Source organism: Dermochelys coriacea, chromosome 3 (genome assembly GCF_009764565.3).
Source record: "Dermochelys coriacea isolate rDerCor1 chromosome 3, rDerCor1.pri.v4, whole genome shotgun sequence".
Taxonomy (NCBI): Eukaryota; Metazoa; Chordata; order Testudines; family Dermochelyidae; genus Dermochelys; species Dermochelys coriacea.
This window is the reverse complement of record NC_050070.1, coordinates 185737429-185754973: the sequence shown is the minus strand read 5'-3', so window position 1 is coordinate 185754973 and position 17545 is coordinate 185737429. Positions and strand designations below refer to the sequence as shown.

The window sequence follows — 17545 nt, the reverse complement described above, 5'->3', positions numbered from 1 at the left end:
AGATGTGTTGTTCATGTCCATTCCAATCAGGTGAGTGTGTGCGCACGTGCATGTTTGCTGGAAGATTTTTTCCCTAGCAGCATCCGTTGGGTCAGCCTGGGCGCCCCCTGGAGTCACGCCTTCATGGCGCCCAATATATAGCCCTGCCAACCCTCCACCCGTCAGTTCCTTCTTGCCAGCTAGTCCGACAGAGGGGTAAAAAGGTGAGTATTGGAATGGATATGAACAACACATCTCGAAGAACAACAGTTACGAGAAGTGAGTAACTGTTTTTTCTTCTTCGAGTGCTTGTTCATGTTCATTCCAATCAGGTAGCTCCCAAGCCAAATTTAGGAGGTGGGGTTGGAGCTTTCCACTGATTGGAGTACTGCTCTTCCGAAGACCGCATTGTTTCTGACCTGTTGGGTAATCGCATAATGCGCAGCGAAAGTGTGTATGGAAGATTACATTGCCGCTCTGCAGATTTTTCTGGGTAGGAACCTGAGCCAGGAACACCGTAGATGAAGCCTGCACCATGGTAGAGTGCGCAGTGATTGGAAATGCAGGAACACCTGCCAGATAGCAGCACTCATGGATACAGGACATGATCCATGATGAAAAGCATTGGGATGAAACCAGCTGACCGTTCACCCTGTCCGCCACTGCCACGAAAAACTGGACTGACTTTCTGAATGATTTCGTTCTCTCAATGTAAAAGGCCAGCGCTCTGCAGACATCCAGAGTATGGAATCTCTGCTCCCTGCCACTGGAATGAGGTTTAGGGTAGAAAACCAAGAGGAAGATGTCCTAGTTGATGTGAAACTGCAATACAACCTTCCGGAGGAAAGCAGGGTGAGGCCTGAGCTGAACCTTGTCCTTAAAGAACACGGTGTAGGGAGGGTCTGATGTCAAGGCCGAGGTTATCGCCACCAGGAATGTGACCTTGTAGTAGTGGTAGAGCAGGGAGTATGTTGCTAAAGGTTCAAAGGGGGGGCCCCATGAGCCTCGAGAGGACCAAGTTGAGGTCCCAGGCAGGGACCGGTTGATGGACATGAGGGTATAACTTATCAAGCCCTTTTAGGAATCAGCTGAGCATGGGGTTAGCGAAAATCGAGCGGCCTTGCACGCCTGGGTGGAAGGCCGAGATGGCAGCCAAGTGCACTCTTATAGAAGGCAACGAGAGACCTTCCTGCTTCAGATGAAGGAGATTGTCTAGAATGTGCGGCACTGAAGTGAGCATCAGGGGATTGAAAATCGACCAGATTGAAAATCTTTTCCACTTGGCAAGGTACATGGCCCTCATCGAGGGCTTCCTACTGCCAAGAAGGACCTGTCTGACCTGGTCTGAACAGGAAAGCTCTGACGGGTTTAACCATGGAGCTTCCACACTGTAAGTTAGAGCAACTGGAGGTTTGGGTGTTGGAGACGTCCATGATCTAGTGTGAGAAACTCCGGGGAGAGCAGCAAAGTAATCGGGGCTCCTACCAACATGTCTAGGAGGGATGTGTACCAGTGCTGATGGGCCCAGGCCACTGCTATCACTATGACCCGAGCTTGATCTCTGCGAATCTTGAGCAGCAACTTGTGAACAAGCAGTATCGGTGGGAAGGCGTATAGGAGAGCACCTCCCCAGTGGAGGGGGAACGCATCCACGGTGGAGCCCGGGCTGTGATTCTGGAAGGAGCAGAACTGCTGGCACTTCCTGTTGCATTGCATGGTGAAGAGGTCCATCAGGGGAAATCCCCACCTCTGGAAGATTGAATATGTGACATGCAGGTGAAGGGACCACTCGTGGCTGCAGAATGGACCTGCTGAGGTGGTCCGCCAGCTCGTTCTGAATCCCGGGGAAGTACAATGCCTGCAGGTGGATTGAATGTTCTCCACAGAAGTCCCATAGCATGAAGGCTTCTTGGCACAGGGGACAGGAGCTTGCACCCCCGTTTGTTGATATAGAACATTGCTGTTGTATTGTCTGTCATGACTGATACGCATTGATCGATTAGATAAGGGCAGAATGTTTGACATGCTAGGTGCACCACTCTGAGCTCTCTGATATTGATGTGGAGACGCAGATCTGCTTTAGACCAGAGGCCTTGAGTTCTGTGATCCCCCAAATGAGCTCCCCAGCCCAAGGCTGATGCGTCTGTCACTAACGACAGAGATAGCTGTGGGGCAGCAAAGGGGACCCCTGAGCACACCTGCTGGGCGTTGATCCACCACCGGAGCGAATCGAGAATCGGGCGAGAAAGGGTCACGATCCTGTCCAAGGTGTCCCGGGCTGGGTGATAGACTGATGCTAGCCACAACTGGAGTGGCCGAAGCCTGAGTCTGGCATGTGGCACCACATATGTATAGGCCGCCACGTGCCCAAGAAGCTTCAGGCAGTTTCTTGCTGTAGTGGTGGGAAACTGCATGACTCCCCAGATTATATCATTGAGGGCCTGAAAACTCGCCTGTGGCAGGAATGCCCTGGCTTGGGTCGAGTCCAGAACTTCCCCTATGAACTTTATCCTCTGGATGGAGACAGAGTCGATTCTGCTTCGTTTAGGAGCAGACCCACACTCTCAAAGGTGACTCTGATAAATGTGACCACTTGGGTCCTGGAGCGGCCTTTGATCAGCCAGTCGTCGAGGTACGGAAACACCTGTACCTAATGCCTCTGCAAGAATGCAGTGATGACTGCCATGCACTTGGTGAATACTCGAGGTGCTGCTAACAGGCCGAATGGGAGGATAGTAAATTGGTAGTGAGAACCATTGACCATAAACTTGAGGTACTTCCTTTTATAGTTTGCTCTGTGTTAGGTGACTCACAAGCAGTACACCCCAGGAGGTGGGCTCAGAGTTCATGGACATGTTGACAGCAACACCACTCTCCTGAAACTGACATCATCCTGGGCCTGTTGGTTAATGGCGTAGTGAGATGTGAAAGTATGTACAGATGACCAGGTTGCGGCCAAGTAGATATCATGGATTGGGACCTGTGCAAGGAACGCTACTGACGAAACCTGGGCTCTTGTGGAGCGAGCAGTTAAGATGGCCAGAGGTGGGGCATTTGCCTGCTCATAGCAAGCCCGAATACAGGCAGATATCCAGGACGAGATCCTCTGGGCTGACACAGGTAGCCCTCTTATCCTTTCCGCTTTTGCTACAAAGAGTTGCGTAGATTTGCAGAAGGGTTTAATCCTCTCAATATAAAAGGCACGGGCACATCTAACATTCAATGAGTGAAGCTGCCATTCCTCAGAGTTCTTGTGAGGCTTCGGGAAGAATACGGGCAGGAAAATGGCCTGGTTGTTGGAATTGTGACACCACCTTTGGCAGGCAGGCTGGGTGGGGGAAGAACACCATGTAAGGCAGTTCTGATGTAAGGGCCTTGATTTCAGAGACCCTTCTGTCTGAGGTGATCGCCACCAAGAAGGCAACCTCCCAAGAGAGAAGCAAGCAGGGGGCATGATGCTAGTGACTGGAAGGAGGGACTCATGAGTCTCGACAGAACCAGGTTTAAGTCCCATGGGAGGATAGGCTTGCAGACCTGAGGATAGAGCCTCTCCAGCCCCTTGAGAAACCATATCCCCATCTCATGGGAGAACACTGATCTGTTGTTCACCGGTGGATGGAAGGCTGAGATAGCTGCTAAATGCACACTGATAGACGCAAGGGCCAGGCTCTGCTGCTTTAAGTGAAGCAAGTAGTCCAAGATAGACTGAAGGGAAGATTGAGACAGAGAAGGAGCTTGTTAAGATGTCCATGTCAAGAAGCATTTCCACTTGGCCAGGTAGGCAGCCTTGGTGGACTGCTTTCTGCTACCTAGCAAGACCTGCTGGACATGTTCCGAGAAAGCCTGTTCTACTGGGTTCAGCCATTGAGCATCCATGAAGTTAGGTGCAGTGAGATGAGGTTTGGGTGAAGCAACCAACCATGGTTTTGTGAAATTAGGTCTGGATGTAGTGGGAGCAAGAGTCAAGCTGCTACTGACAGATCCAGGGGCATACCAAACCAGTGTTGGCATGGTTATGTCAGGGCCATCAGAATAACTCTCACCTTGTCTTGTTTAACTTTTAGGAGGAACTTGTGAACCAAATGGATTGGGGAAAGGTGTAGAATAGGAGATCTGTCCATGGGAATAGTAAAGTGTTGGAGAAGGAGCCTGGGCTATGCCCATGCACTGAGCAAAACTGATGGCATTTCCTGTTCTCTGTGGTAGCGAACGGGTCCACTTGGGGAGGCCCCCACCTTTGTAAGATGAATCTGGCAACCTCTTGGTGAAGGGACCATTCATGGTGAGAGGAAAAGGATCTGCTGAGGTGATCCACCAGTACATTTCAGGTTCCCAGGAAATGTGATACCTCAAGATGAATGGAGTGCTTTGTGCAGAAGTCCCATAGACAGATGGCCTCCTGACACAGGGCCAAAGATAGGGCCCCTCCCTGCTTGTAGATATAGAACATGGCCACAGTATTGTCTGTCAGGACTTGCACGACCTGACCTGACAGCTGGGGAAGGAACACTTGGCAAGCTAAGAGTATTGCCCTGAGCTCCCTGACGTTTATGTTCAGGGATTTCTTCTTGGAACCAGAGGCCCCAAGTCCTGATATTGTTGAGGTAGACTCCCCACCCTAGTTCTAACGCATCCAAGATTAAAGCTACTGATGCTTGAGGGGTAACAAAGGGCACCCCCATCATTATTGATCTTGGGTCTTTCCACCATTCCAGGGAGGTGAGGACTAGGGAAGAAACCACAGAATCCAAGTGTTGTCTGCTCAAGGAATATACTGATGCTAACCATATCTGGAAGGGTCTGAAGTGCTGTCTTACATCTTGAACCATGTAAATACATGCCACCATGTGCCCCGGTAGCTTTTGACAAATCCAAGCTGCCAGAATCGGGTAGACCATGACACTGGATATCAGGACTGACATGGTCTGGAATCAGGGCTGTGGCAGGAAGGCCCTGTCTTGGGTCGAGTTGAGTGCTGCCCCAATAAATTCTATTCCCTGAGCTGGGCCAAGAGTTGATTTCTATTCATTTATCAGCAGGCCCAGCACTTGGAAGATGGCTTGGACTGTGCTAATGCTGTTCTGAACTTAAGTCTGTGACCAATCTTTGATCAGCCATCATCAAGGTATGGGTAGATGCCTCACCATCTGAGCAAGGCTGCTACTACCACCATACACTTTATGATAACCCCGCAGGCCACTGATAGGCCGAAGGGAAGAGCGGTGAATTGGTAGTGGTGCCTACTCACGACACACCTGAGAAATCTTCTGTGACTACAGAAGATAGAAATGTGAAAGTATCCATCCTTTAAGTCAAGGGCAGCATACGAGTCTCCGGGATCCAGGGAGGTATCTGTTGAGGCAACGCAGGTCCAGAATGGGCTGTAGGCCCCCTTTGGCCTTTAAGATTAGGAAATATCAGGATTAAAACCCCTTTCCTCTCAAGTCTTGTGGAACCTCTTCCACAGCCCCCATTTGTAGGAAGTATTGCACCTTCTGGACAAGGAGTTGCTCGTGAGAAGGGTCCCTGAAGAGGCATGGAAACAGGGGTGTGGGAGAGAGGGGATAAAAACTGAAGGGTATAGCCGATTGTCACTGTACTTAGAACCCAATGGTCCAAGGTTATGTATGACTATGCTGGGCTGAAATGGGACAGACAGTCCAAAAATAAAAGGGGAGATGGATCTGAAGTGGTGATGGTATAGCGCCTTCTGGCATACCTTCAAAAGGCCTGCTTGAACTCCCCAGAGTACCTCTGAGACCTCTGTCAATTATAACCTCTCCCTTTTCTTTTGTAGGGGTCTTGTCTTGGAGACACTAAGAAACAAGGAGGCTGCTGGGGCCTAAAGTGCTTCCTGGAACCTGATAGAGCATAAAGGCCTAAGGATCATAGGTTGGCCCTTCAGTCCTTCAGGCTGTGAAGTCTCATGTCTGTTTGCTCTGAGAATAGAGAGGAGCCTTTGAAAGAGAGGTCCTGGATGGACTGTTGGACCTCATGAGGAAGCCATGAGGACTGGAGCCAAAAATGCCTCATGGTGACAATAGAGGCCATTATTCCAGCTGCCAAGTCAGCTGCATCCAGAGCTGCCTGGAGAGAGGTCCTGGCCATATTCTTTCCCTCTTCCAAGAGGGAAGTGAACTCCTACTTTGAATCTTGGAGCAGAGAGTTTTTAAATTTAGCCAGGGAGTCACACAGATTATAATCTGATCACCCCAGCAAAGCTTGCTGGTTAGAGATATGTAGTTGAAGGCTACCTGTCGAATAAACCTTTCTTCCAAAAAGGTCCAGTTTCTTCACCTCTTTTTGTTTAGGGGTAGTGCTCAACTGGCCCTGCCTGTCCCTCTCATTTGCTGCAGATACAACCAGAGGCACTGGACGGGGGGCTGCAAGTGTTTGAATCCACTCGCTGGCACAAAATACTTCTTCTCTGCCCTCTTTGAGGTGGGGAGCAAAGAAGGAGGAGTTTGCCACTGGGCCTTAACCAGCCCTATCACAGCCTCATTGATGGGTAAGGCCACCTTGCATGGAGCTGCTGCAGCCAGGGTATTACTAAGGCTGTGTGATGTCTCTTTAAGATCCTCAATTTCCAGACCCAGATTTCCAGCTATCCGCCTCAAAAGGTATCAATGGGCCCTGAATCATCCTATGGAAGAGGACACCTGGTCCCACGACAGCCTTATCTGGACAGGATGAATAGGAGGCTTGCACCAGGGAGGGGATCCCTCTTCTTCCTCAGCCCCAATGACATCCACCAGAGCCATCTTCTGAACATTGGTACTTGGGTCAGTACTGGAGTCGGGGTCCAGTGATGACTGAGAAGGAGCGAAAGCCTGTCTCTTGGAAACCACGGAGTAGGAGCAATGGGAGGGAGGACCTGGTGCCAGGGGAAATCCCAAGGGGTTCCAGTAAGACTACTGCATTGCCCAGTGACTCGCTGGTCAGGTGCTGGGGGGCGATCAGTACCAAAGGCTGGTGGTGCATAGGTTGGGTACCGGTGGTGAGTCTTAGGTTGCACCTACAGTTCCCTTCAGACTCATAACAGGAGCCCTCTCTTGGAGACCACAGTGGAACAGTTCCTGATTCTGCCACCATGCAGTGCCTGGGGTCCAGGGACCAGCGGTGGACCAGAGATTATCTGGATGCTGGGATCAGGGTCAGCTAGCCTGTAGCCTGGTCCTGGAAGGAGCCTGATGCCCCTTGTTCCTTTCTGCTTCTGGACATTGGAGTTGGAGGGTGTACCAACGGAGTTGGGGGAGCCAGGAAAGAAAATGGATCCCTCACAGCTTGGAAAGCCTCCGGGGTCAATGGAATACTCAGACCACTGGTGCCACAGTTGCTTCGGGGTGTTGGCAGAGGGTCCCACACCGGACTCAATGCTCTAGTCGGAGTAGATGGTGCCATCGTGGGCCTGGGAGTGGAAGAGTGGCCTAGCACAGGTCTCACTGTGTTGCCTTCCCACCCCTTGTCTTTCTTCTGCACCAGCAAGCGCCCTCTGTCAATGCGCTGATTTTTGTGCTTCTTCCTTGGCACTGGAGATGGTGAACAGTACCGGGAAGAGCTTGGTGCTGGAGGAGCACTTCGCGCTCACGCCAAAGTGCTCAGCACCAAATTGTAGTGGCTCTGCTCTGAGGCTGGTCTGAGGGCAGCTTCCATGAGGATAGCCTTCAGCCTAATGTCTGTCTTTTTTAGTGCAGGATTTGAAGTCCTGACAGATCTGGCAATTGTCCTTGACATGAGTTTCCCCCAAGCACTTCAAGCAGCTGGAGTGTGGGTCACTCACAAGCATAGGTTTGCCACAGGATGCACAAAGTTTGAAGCCTGGAGACTGAGGCATGCCTGGCACATGGCGCAAAGGAGTCCCTCAATGACAGGAGCTAATTATGTACATTAATTCTAATTTCAAAAACGATATACACTAAACTATGATAACTAAGAATGAAGAGTTAGAGTCCAAAAAACACTGGGAAAAAATCTTGAAGAAGGGTCATTCAGGCAATAGTCAAGGGCGGTAAGAAGGAATTGAGAGGGTGCATAGCCAGTAGCACCCCTTATACCGGCACACATGGCTCCAGAGCTGGCCCAATGGATACCCCTAAGGGAAAAATCTCCAGCAACAGTGCACAGAGTGTGCACATACCTAACATGGAATGGACATGAACAAGCACTCGAAGAAAAATATTGAATATTAAGAGTCATAATGACTGGCTCCCCCTCTCTTGTGCACAGAAAGTATGAGTAACCTCAGTCTTACACTTTTATTACGAGTGTACCTTTGTAGATCATGTTCTGAACTTCCACCCTGGAAAAAAGATGACAAAGCACCCTTCTATTTTTACTATGGCATATGAAAGCTGCTCAAAGATATTAAAAAACACTATTGTCAAACAAAATAATTCAGTTTAAAAATCTGTATATAGTCTATCCGGTCTGGTAAAATTCAACAGTATGCACAGGCATTAACACTTTATATTGTATTAAAATGTAATATCCATTATCCAAATATATCAAAATCCACTCACAAATAATTGTATTACCTTTGTATCCTTGTTCAGTCTCCCTGAGATCAATTTTAGTTATTGGCTTGAAATCGGTGTCCCATAACCGAATACAACCATCTCTCCCACCAGTGGCAAAACCTTCCTCACAACCATACATACTAAAAATTCCAGCCTGTTAATCAATAGTATAATAGTTTTGAAAGTTGATAACAATTTAAACATAAAAACAAATCCAAGTGTGTTTGAGTATACTCTTCTTAAAGGCCAAACTGTTAAGAACTGTTAGATAATACTGTTTAAAAGACAAGATACTCTCCACTCAGAAAACAAACCAAACACACAGGTGACAATTTATTTCAAGTGCTCTCTTATCAATCCATTGATTGTGAATTATAATGGAACTTTTGTATAAATGTCATACACATAGTGTACATATGTGACTGTAAATTAAATTTAATTAATGTTGTTATAAAGGAGTATTAAGTAAACGATAGGGTATTAAGTAAACGATATTCCACTTACAATAAATTGTCACCCAGAATAAACAAAAAAACAAGCAAACAATTGGCACAAATATTCTTACAGGTGCAGAGATGGCTCAGACAACATTTCATGAATTCAGTTCAGACATCATTTGGAATCTGATATAAACTGAAAGAGTGTGAATTTCATGTTTTGTTGGCACAAAAAGTAGCTACTGTAGTTTGAATTGCTTTTTCACTTTTAAAAAAGGCAAAATTTATGGATTACCATGTTCTTCTACATTAAAATAGTTTCACAGTACTTGTTGGAATGCTTACTAATGTATTACCCACCTTGTCTCTACTGTAATATCTTTTATTGGACCAACTTCTGTTGGTGAGAGAGACAAGCTTTCATGCTTACACAGAGCTCTTCATGAGATTTGGGAAACTTAAATCAGAGTGTCACAACTAAATACAAGATGGAACAGGTTGTTTAGCATAAGTAGTTAACACATATTTCAAGGGATCATTCAAGATGAAGTGGCCGTTAGTAGGTTATAGATTGTTGTAATAAGCCATAAATCCAGTGACTCTATTCAGTCCATGATTTTTTAGTGTCTAGCAAAGTTATGAATTTAAGCTTCCAGACTCATCTTTTGAAAGTGTTATGCAGGTTTCCTTTAAGGATGAGGACTGAAAGATCAAATATAAAGCGATTGCTTTGTGAAAAGTGTTTACCCACAGGTGAGGAGATGTTTTTGTCATTTATCATTTTTCTGTGTAAGTTCACCCACATAGTTGTTATTGGGGCATTTAGTGCACTAAATGATGTACACCATATGTTATGAAAGGCATGTGTAGGGCCCATGGATCTTGGAAGGTGTGTTGTGGGATTTTTTTTATCATTGTAGTAGTGGAAGATATGTCTGCAAGTTTTGCATCTGTTGTTCTGGCAGGGTCTGGTGCCACTTTGAGTTGGTATGTCCTGGTCTGTGGGGAGTTTGTGTGTGATGAGGAGGGTGGAGAGGTTGGGAGGTTATCTGAAGGCCAGAAGAGTGGGTCTGTACCTATTGGGTTCTGGGAAGTGGGTGGGCAGGAGCCTGCCCACTGCTTAAGGACCCCCACCCCAGCCTAAGGGGACGATCTACAGGACCTGGAAATCAAATTATTCTGGGGGACAACTAATGAAATAACAGGGACAGGAGTGCAGTCAAAGGGCCAAAAGAAGGAAGCCTGACGGGGACACCGAGCAGAGAACCCCAGACAGCGCCCACTGCTCCTCAAAGGCATCAAGAGAGCCAGTGGACGCCGCCCAGAGGAACTCTGTCTGGATACGTGAATGGATAGAGGATTGGAAACAGGCCCCACAGTCACAGAAGTCTCCATTGGCCAACCTCCTCTCCCTGGTTTTATAGATGGCCGTTTCATCCAGGGCCAAGAGGAGGTTGACCAGGAGGTCCCGTGACTTTGTGGGGCCACGGATAGGGAGTACATAGAGAAGGAGGTGAGGGGAAAAGTGCAGCCAGAAACGTAACAGGATATTTGTGAGGAGCCAGAATAGGGGCTGCAACCTGGTGCACTCCAAGTAAATATGCGCCAGAGTCTCCCTCACGCCGCAGAAGGGGCAGGTGTCTGGGACAGGGGTAAACTGCGCCAAATACACGCCCGTGCTCACGGCCCCATGAAGGAGCTGCCAGCTGATATCCCCAGCAGGTCTCGGGACCAGGGTGGAGTATTGGCTGGTCCACCGGGGCGCCTCACCCTCTAAAGGTGGCAGGAGGTCCCGCCACTTTGTATCGGGGCGGGACGTGAGGGTGAGGAAGTAAAGAGTGTGGAGCACAAGCATGTATAGGTGTTTCCTTGGCGTGGTCTGGAAACAAACCGGCTGCAAGTCGTGCAGCCAGTTCATGGAGAAGGGGCGGGGGGACCGGTTGGGTCCACAAGAGTGGGTCTGTAGCAGGGTGGTCATCCGCTCTTGCCCTGAGGGGATGAAAAGCCAGCTAGGCTAGAAGCTGGGCTGAGTGGAGAAGTAGCCGCAGCTGGGCCAAGCCCCAAACAGGGCCCACCTGGCCCTTAGAAAGGCTGGGAGCCAGAAGCTCAGGCAGACTCTCTCAGGCTGGAGAGAGAGAAGGCCTGGCTGTGGGGGAACCCACCTGGGGGATGTAGAGTAGAGTAGAGTAGAGTAGAGTGGGGTGGGGCGGGGCGGGGCGGGGCTGACAAAGGCCTCAGGAGCTGGGAAGCCCTAGGCCAGCAACTTCCCAGGCTGTAGGGCCTGGTCCCAGGCCAATATAGGTAGGGGCAGCCTGAGGGTGGGAAAAGGCAGCCAGTCCAAACCTCTTGTTTTCTGTAATGATTGGCTTTTACACTGCAGTCCACCCCAGGGTGCAGAGCTAGATGGTGACTGGCAGTAGCCATGGCTGAGGCGGAGTGGGGATAGTGGGTGAAGGTCCCCTGGGGTGGGGAGTGGGGGCACAGCCAGGGGGGCAGAACCCAATGCAAGGGCACCAGGTCCTGGGAGGGACCAGGGGCCAGTGGTAAGGTGGATCACCGGCCTGTGGAGGGTGCTCTGGGCTGGAAATCAAGCTAATTCCCAAGGATGACCAGCAGGAGGTGCTGCCAGGTGAGTCCTTTCAGGATCCAGGAAAGATTTATTTCCGAGTGGGGTATGCATCGAATATGGGTTGTAGTTGTTTGATAATACCCCATATGGGTTCTAGTGATGGATGGTAGGTGACAACTGAGGTGTGTGGTCAGAGGGGGGGTTATTTCTCTGTTGAAGCAGGTTCCCTTGGGGTATTTGGGTGGCTCATTCCATGATGGAACTCAATTTTTGAATATTACTATGATTCTTCATACAATGTCAGCAAAACTGTATTTTTCTTAGGCTCATAACTACTGAGGCTCAGCAACAACTGTATATCTAAACTGTTGTTTCTACCAAGATTCCAGAAATATAAATCCCCTGGGTAGCTCTTATAGCATAACACTAAGAAAACAATCCCTACCCACATGTTCAGAGAAAACACAGTAGAACACTGTATTCAATACTGTATTCAATACAGTTGTTTCTAGCAGTTTCAAATGTATTGAGGACAAGATGTTAGAAGGATGCTCTGCCTTTACCTTGAGAACAAAAGGTAACATGAACATATGTAATCTAATTAAGGCACTAAAGTTGAATGTTTAGGAATATGAAATAAACATTTACAGTAGTAAAATATGCCTCTGCTATTTTTTTAGCTCCAATGTTCATCTACACTGAAAAGATTGTGATTTTTGTTTGCTTCAAATTACATTTTTAGTATTTAATGAGTTTTTAAAATCATTTCCATGTTATGTGAGCAAGCCAAAGAGAAACTCCACTGTAAAGCAGATTTCCTCCTGTTCTTATTGCCTTGGTTACTGAGAAACACATAAGATGCTTGTTATGCTTAAGATCTCATTTTTATGAAAATCCTTGGTATGGAATATTGGGAATCCTATTTTAAAGAAGACTAGCATATTAGAATCTATGTTTATACAATTGGCCTATTCAGAATTGAAGGCACTTTAAAAATCTATCAAGATGATACCTTACATTTAAGTCTGTTTGGTGAAAACAGTGTCAAAACTACACACAAACAAACAGCAGCAGTTCTGTCAGTAGAACAAGATACTGTAGCTAATACTTAAATACCTACATAATCCAGAGTATGAAGTGAACAATTCATAAAGTCTTAGTGAACACTATACATTCTGTTATGATTTGACACAGATTAGAATCTTTTGAAATATTACAGATCCATTACAGTTCTTCAATTCAGTGAACAAGGTTAATTTTAATAAGTTAGAATTAAAAACATAACTTACACTATGAGCTCCTTGAATTGTGCGGACTAAGTTTAGCCCTTTCCAAACATAGATGTCTCCATTTAAAGCACCAGAGTATGTGACATCTTCTTTTGCACATGCTAAGCAAAGGATAGTTTGGAGATCTCCTGTTCTGCCAAATATTCCTCTTTTTGCTGTCAGTGCATTTCCACACAACGTCCAAAACTATGAAATGTAAATGATACATGAAGAGAAGTCTCTGCAGCATTTTTGGTTTTGACATCTGTTTGCAGATCTTACAGACATCTCTACATATTGTTCAGTAACTGAGCTAGACACTTATATGGCTCTTGCCTCTTAAGTGACTGTTCCATCATGCTACAAATAACTTATAAAGAATGGAAAACTACCACAGTAGATCTTAAGATCACATACACAATGAGATAGTTAAATTTTTTGTGTGTATATGTATTAAACTGAAAAATAACTCATGGAGTTTTATTATTGTTACCCTCATTCTTCTAATAACTTCACCCTCACTTTGGCTGTAACCTTTTCATGCATGATATATAATAGAATGGAATCTTCTTACACAAGGGACTTGTCTTGTTTGTTTACAGAGCTCCATACATAACTATGGGCTGTAGAAATAAAAAATAAGACCGAGTCCTGAGGTCTTCTCTTAGCACTTATTCATGTAAAATTCCCATCAAGTTTGCCTGAATGAGCATCAAGTAAGACTCTCAGAATTTAGCCCAACAGTAATGTGTGCTGATAGGAAGTCATGAAAGACAAGATTATGAGCCATTTATAACCATTAGATTGTAATCTGAGACAAATTAAGAACATGCTTTGGGCATTTATAACAAAATTCAGATCTTGATATGAACTTCCTTAGAGTTAAAAAGAAAAGGAGTACTTGTGGCACCTTAGAGACTAACAAATTTATTAGAGCATAAGCTTTCGTGAGCTACAGCTCACTTCATCAAGTGAGCTGTAGCTCACGAAAGCTTATGCTCTAATAAATTTGTTAGTCTCTAAGGTGCCACAAGTACTCCTTTTCTTTTTGCGAATACAGACTAACACGGCTGCTACTCTGAAACCTGTGATTCCTTAGAGTTGAAAGTGTTTGGATCAAGGATTTTGGTTTGGGTCCCATCTCCAATTTCCATATCTTTTTAACATAGGCCTAATTACAGGCCTGGAAGGGGAACATTTTCCACATAGCTTTCAAACTTGGGGAACACTATACTGCCCCCCCCACCTAATTTTTGGTTGACTGTAGAGGGAGAAAGGGGAGGCAGCAAATTATACCTAGTTTAAGACTCATTAGAACTCATAACTGCTGCCCCACTAACAACAGTTTAGCAAAATAATTCAGCAGGAGGTGGCATATCCAATGCAGCCTCCACCCCAGCAGGGGATATTGATGTGCACACAGCAGCAAAATGAAGACAAACACATGCAAGGAATAAAGCAGCAGGCTGCAACTTTTATTAAACTTTAACAAAAGGGATGGGCCCTACTTGTCCATCACCCACATTCTCTTATACCATATAACCCATAACATAGTGTGGCTCTCCTCAGCTTACCCCCAGGACTCAGCTCTGTCTGAGTCCCAGCATCCTCCCCCATGAATGGGACAGAAGATGCAGCAGGGTGGGGACCTCAACCTATGAGGGCCACAAGATCTGCCTCTATCACATGAGCCCAAGACCCGTCACCAAAATCCAAGGTCTTTTACCTCTTGAAGCCATTCATTTTATAGAATCATAGAATATCAGGGTTGGAAGGGACCTCAGGAGGTCGTCTAGTCCAACTCCCTGCTCAAAGCAGGGCCAATCCCCAATTTTTGCCCTGGATCCCTAAATGGCCCCCTCAATGATTGAACTCACAACTGTAGGTTTAGCAGGCCAATGCTCAAACCACTGAGCTATTTTATTCTCTTAGCCACAGTAGAAACTGGCTGCAAATTGTGACAAATAAACACCATTACTACAGTACCTCAGTCAGGCAGTAAGAGCATTCCTATTTAACCTACTGTGGCTTGAAGATGCTGCAAGGATGGCAAAAGACTCTCTGGTCCTCTGCCAATTGGCCCATGTAAGAAAAAATTCCTTCCTGACTCCCTAAACAGGTGATCAGCTAGACCTGCAGCACCTGTCTGGCTGGGTTCCGATTCCTACTTTGAATGGCTGCTGGAATGGAGCTGGAAGAGGCTCCACATTGTCCCTGCACCAGATAAATCTTGGGAGCTGGGGAATGTTGGCCAATCTGCACCCCTCTCTTCCAGCTGGCAAATGGGTGCCTCCCAGGGGGAGGAACTTCCTATTGTCCCTTGCTGAGTGTCTCCCTTCCTTGCTACTGGGACTGTCACCATTTCAGCACTTACCCTACTGACTTCCCCACCCATTGATGTGGGTGGCCAGCATTTCTGACTAGGCAGGAGATAGCAGCTATGATTCCTGCCTACAGCAAGTTCAGCAATAGATTCAACTCCATTCTAGACTGGGGCCCTCTGGCCAAGTGTCTGTGGAACACAGATTGCCAGGACTGAGTGTCTACAGAAGAGAGAACTCAGACTCTGCTCTTCCTCCTGTACCACTTAGAGATAATTGTATATGTGGCAAGTCACTTCTGCCAAGACTTTTGCTAAACTTAGGCACCTAACTACATATTTAGGAAGCTATATTAACTTGATCCTGCAAAGTAATTAATAAGAAAAATAAGAATAACACCTACCTCTTACACAGTGTTTTTAAGTGTAGACCTCAAAGCTCTTCACAATCTTTTACATGTATTTAAAAGTCAATGGTACTTATTCATCTGAAATTGCATGCAGGCTTTGAGAAATGTGGAAGGTTGCAGGTGTGGCTTTGATACCCAGCCTAGCCATTCAGCAAAAAGCTCAGCTGCAGTACACTTCAGAAATAGTTTGGGTTGCTTGACTAGAGAGAAGCTCAGAGAAAAGACTACACTCTCCCCATTTCTTCCTCCCCAAATATTAATCTTGATTCTACAAAACAGAGTAATTACCCTATAGTACAGAGCTGGAAAAGCTATTTATTTTATCTACCTCTAAGTTCAAGCAGTGATCCCATCCATCTAACCTTAAGATATAGTATGGACTACTGGTTGTACATCTTTTGATGGGAATCCAACACCTAATCCTCAAACATTTTAACACACAGTTTTCTGGCATGCCTTAATCTATATCTGTTTGTTAGGATGGTTAATTATGACCATTTTAACAAAGCATGGGTGCTAACTAAAGATAGGTTTTTGAGAAGCAGCTTGCAGAACACAGCAAATGGCATAACTACTGCCAAAACCACCCCACAGTTTTGAAAATAGTGTCAGTTTAGTGTTCAAACGTCTCAGCCACCAGAGCTAGAGAGATTAGGAAATTTCCTAAAACTTCTGTTTAAAGTTTTTCCCACCCCTAGTCATGGGAAATAATTGCCATCTGGTAGAGATGTGTCTCAAAGACAGGGGAAAACAGAAAACTTTGGCCAAGTGAGGGACTTCCCTCCAAGCTTTGCATAAACCCAAGGAGGTTTTATCCAAAATATGAACCTTTTGGGGGGGGGGATTTTCATTTTGCTTTCAATTTTACTTAAATTTTGTTCCCATTTAAATTTTAATACTAGGCAACAAAGTAAGGCAACAGGAAGGCAATTTGCAAATATGTATTTAGGTCCACATGTGCCTCCTGTGCAAAATTGTGGGAAGGAACAAACACTGAAGCTGTGAAGTACTCAGGTTCTCTCCTCAGTTCCATGAGATCAGAGGTACAGGGAGCTGGGCCAAAAAATGGAGTGGAAAACAAAGGATCTCTAAGAAATCTGACTCCCAAAGCTGCAGAGGATGTCCAGCAGCATGGAGTGACTCCTTTCATACCTTCTCTGTAGTCTCTGTCCAGACTGTGGCTGAGCAGTTAGGATCCCTATCTCATTCATAAGAACATAACATAAGGATGTCCATACTGGGTCAGACCAGTGGTCCATCTAGCCCAGCATCCTGTCTTCTGACAGTGGCCAATACCAGGTACTTCAGAGGGCATGAACAGAACAGGTAATCATCAAGTGATCCATGGTTCTGCAATTTTCTTAGCCTCAGTGAGTGAATCAATCCTTTCAGACCTTTTCAATGATGCCTTATTGAGACTTAACTAGGAAGAGATAACTGAAGACAATGGTGAGCAGTTTGGTGGAATAGAGAGGGCAGAAGCCAAAAATGGGAGTGAGTACTGATAAATATTAAGACATTAAATGTTTATACTTTGCTTGATAAGCTGTCCTGCACTGCAATCACTTCATATTTCTGAAAGTCTGCCTCATCATCTCAAATTGGCTGCAAATCTAGAAAACTAGATAGTGTTCATGGGCTTTGGGGGTGGCAGGAAGCCACCTACTGAAAGAAAATATGGCAAGCAGTTCAGGACATCGGATGACTTCATAAACATTAATAAATGAAAATATAAAAGCAACAAAACCAATTTACCTTTATGTGTTTCACTCCACAGCTAACCATTCTGTTTGGCTGATATGGATCCCAGGAAATATCAAAAATCTGTTAAAAATATTCAAAGATGCTACTTTGAATTATAAACCAATTGAATCTGCCATATATTTAATTTACTTTTGCACATTTTTAAATGCAGTTCTATTGCTCAGTATTTGATTAAATTAACAGCATAATCTTTAGGTGAATATAATGCTGTATGACATGAATGACAAGTATAACTATAGCTAGACTGAGGGATAATGCAGACATGTGCTTGCAGGCTTCCGC

General features: G+C 45.9%; 1 protein-coding gene across 2 annotated transcripts in view; it reads right to left on the bottom strand.

Annotated features, from left to right (window-relative positions):
• EML6 (EMAP like 6) overlaps positions 1-17545 on the bottom strand; it is a 386982-nt gene that overhangs the window by 236605 nt on the left and 132832 nt on the right. For both annotated transcript variants that reach the window (XM_038397422.2, XM_038397425.2), the window contains exons 5-7: positions 17255-17323; positions 12791-12976; positions 8514-8649 (exon numbers count right to left, since the gene is read on the bottom strand). In XM_038397422.2, coding sequence (XP_038253350.1) covers positions 8514-8649; positions 12791-12976; positions 17255-17323 — 391 coding nt within the window. The remainder of the gene's footprint in view (positions 1-8513; positions 8650-12790; positions 12977-17254; positions 17324-17545) is intronic.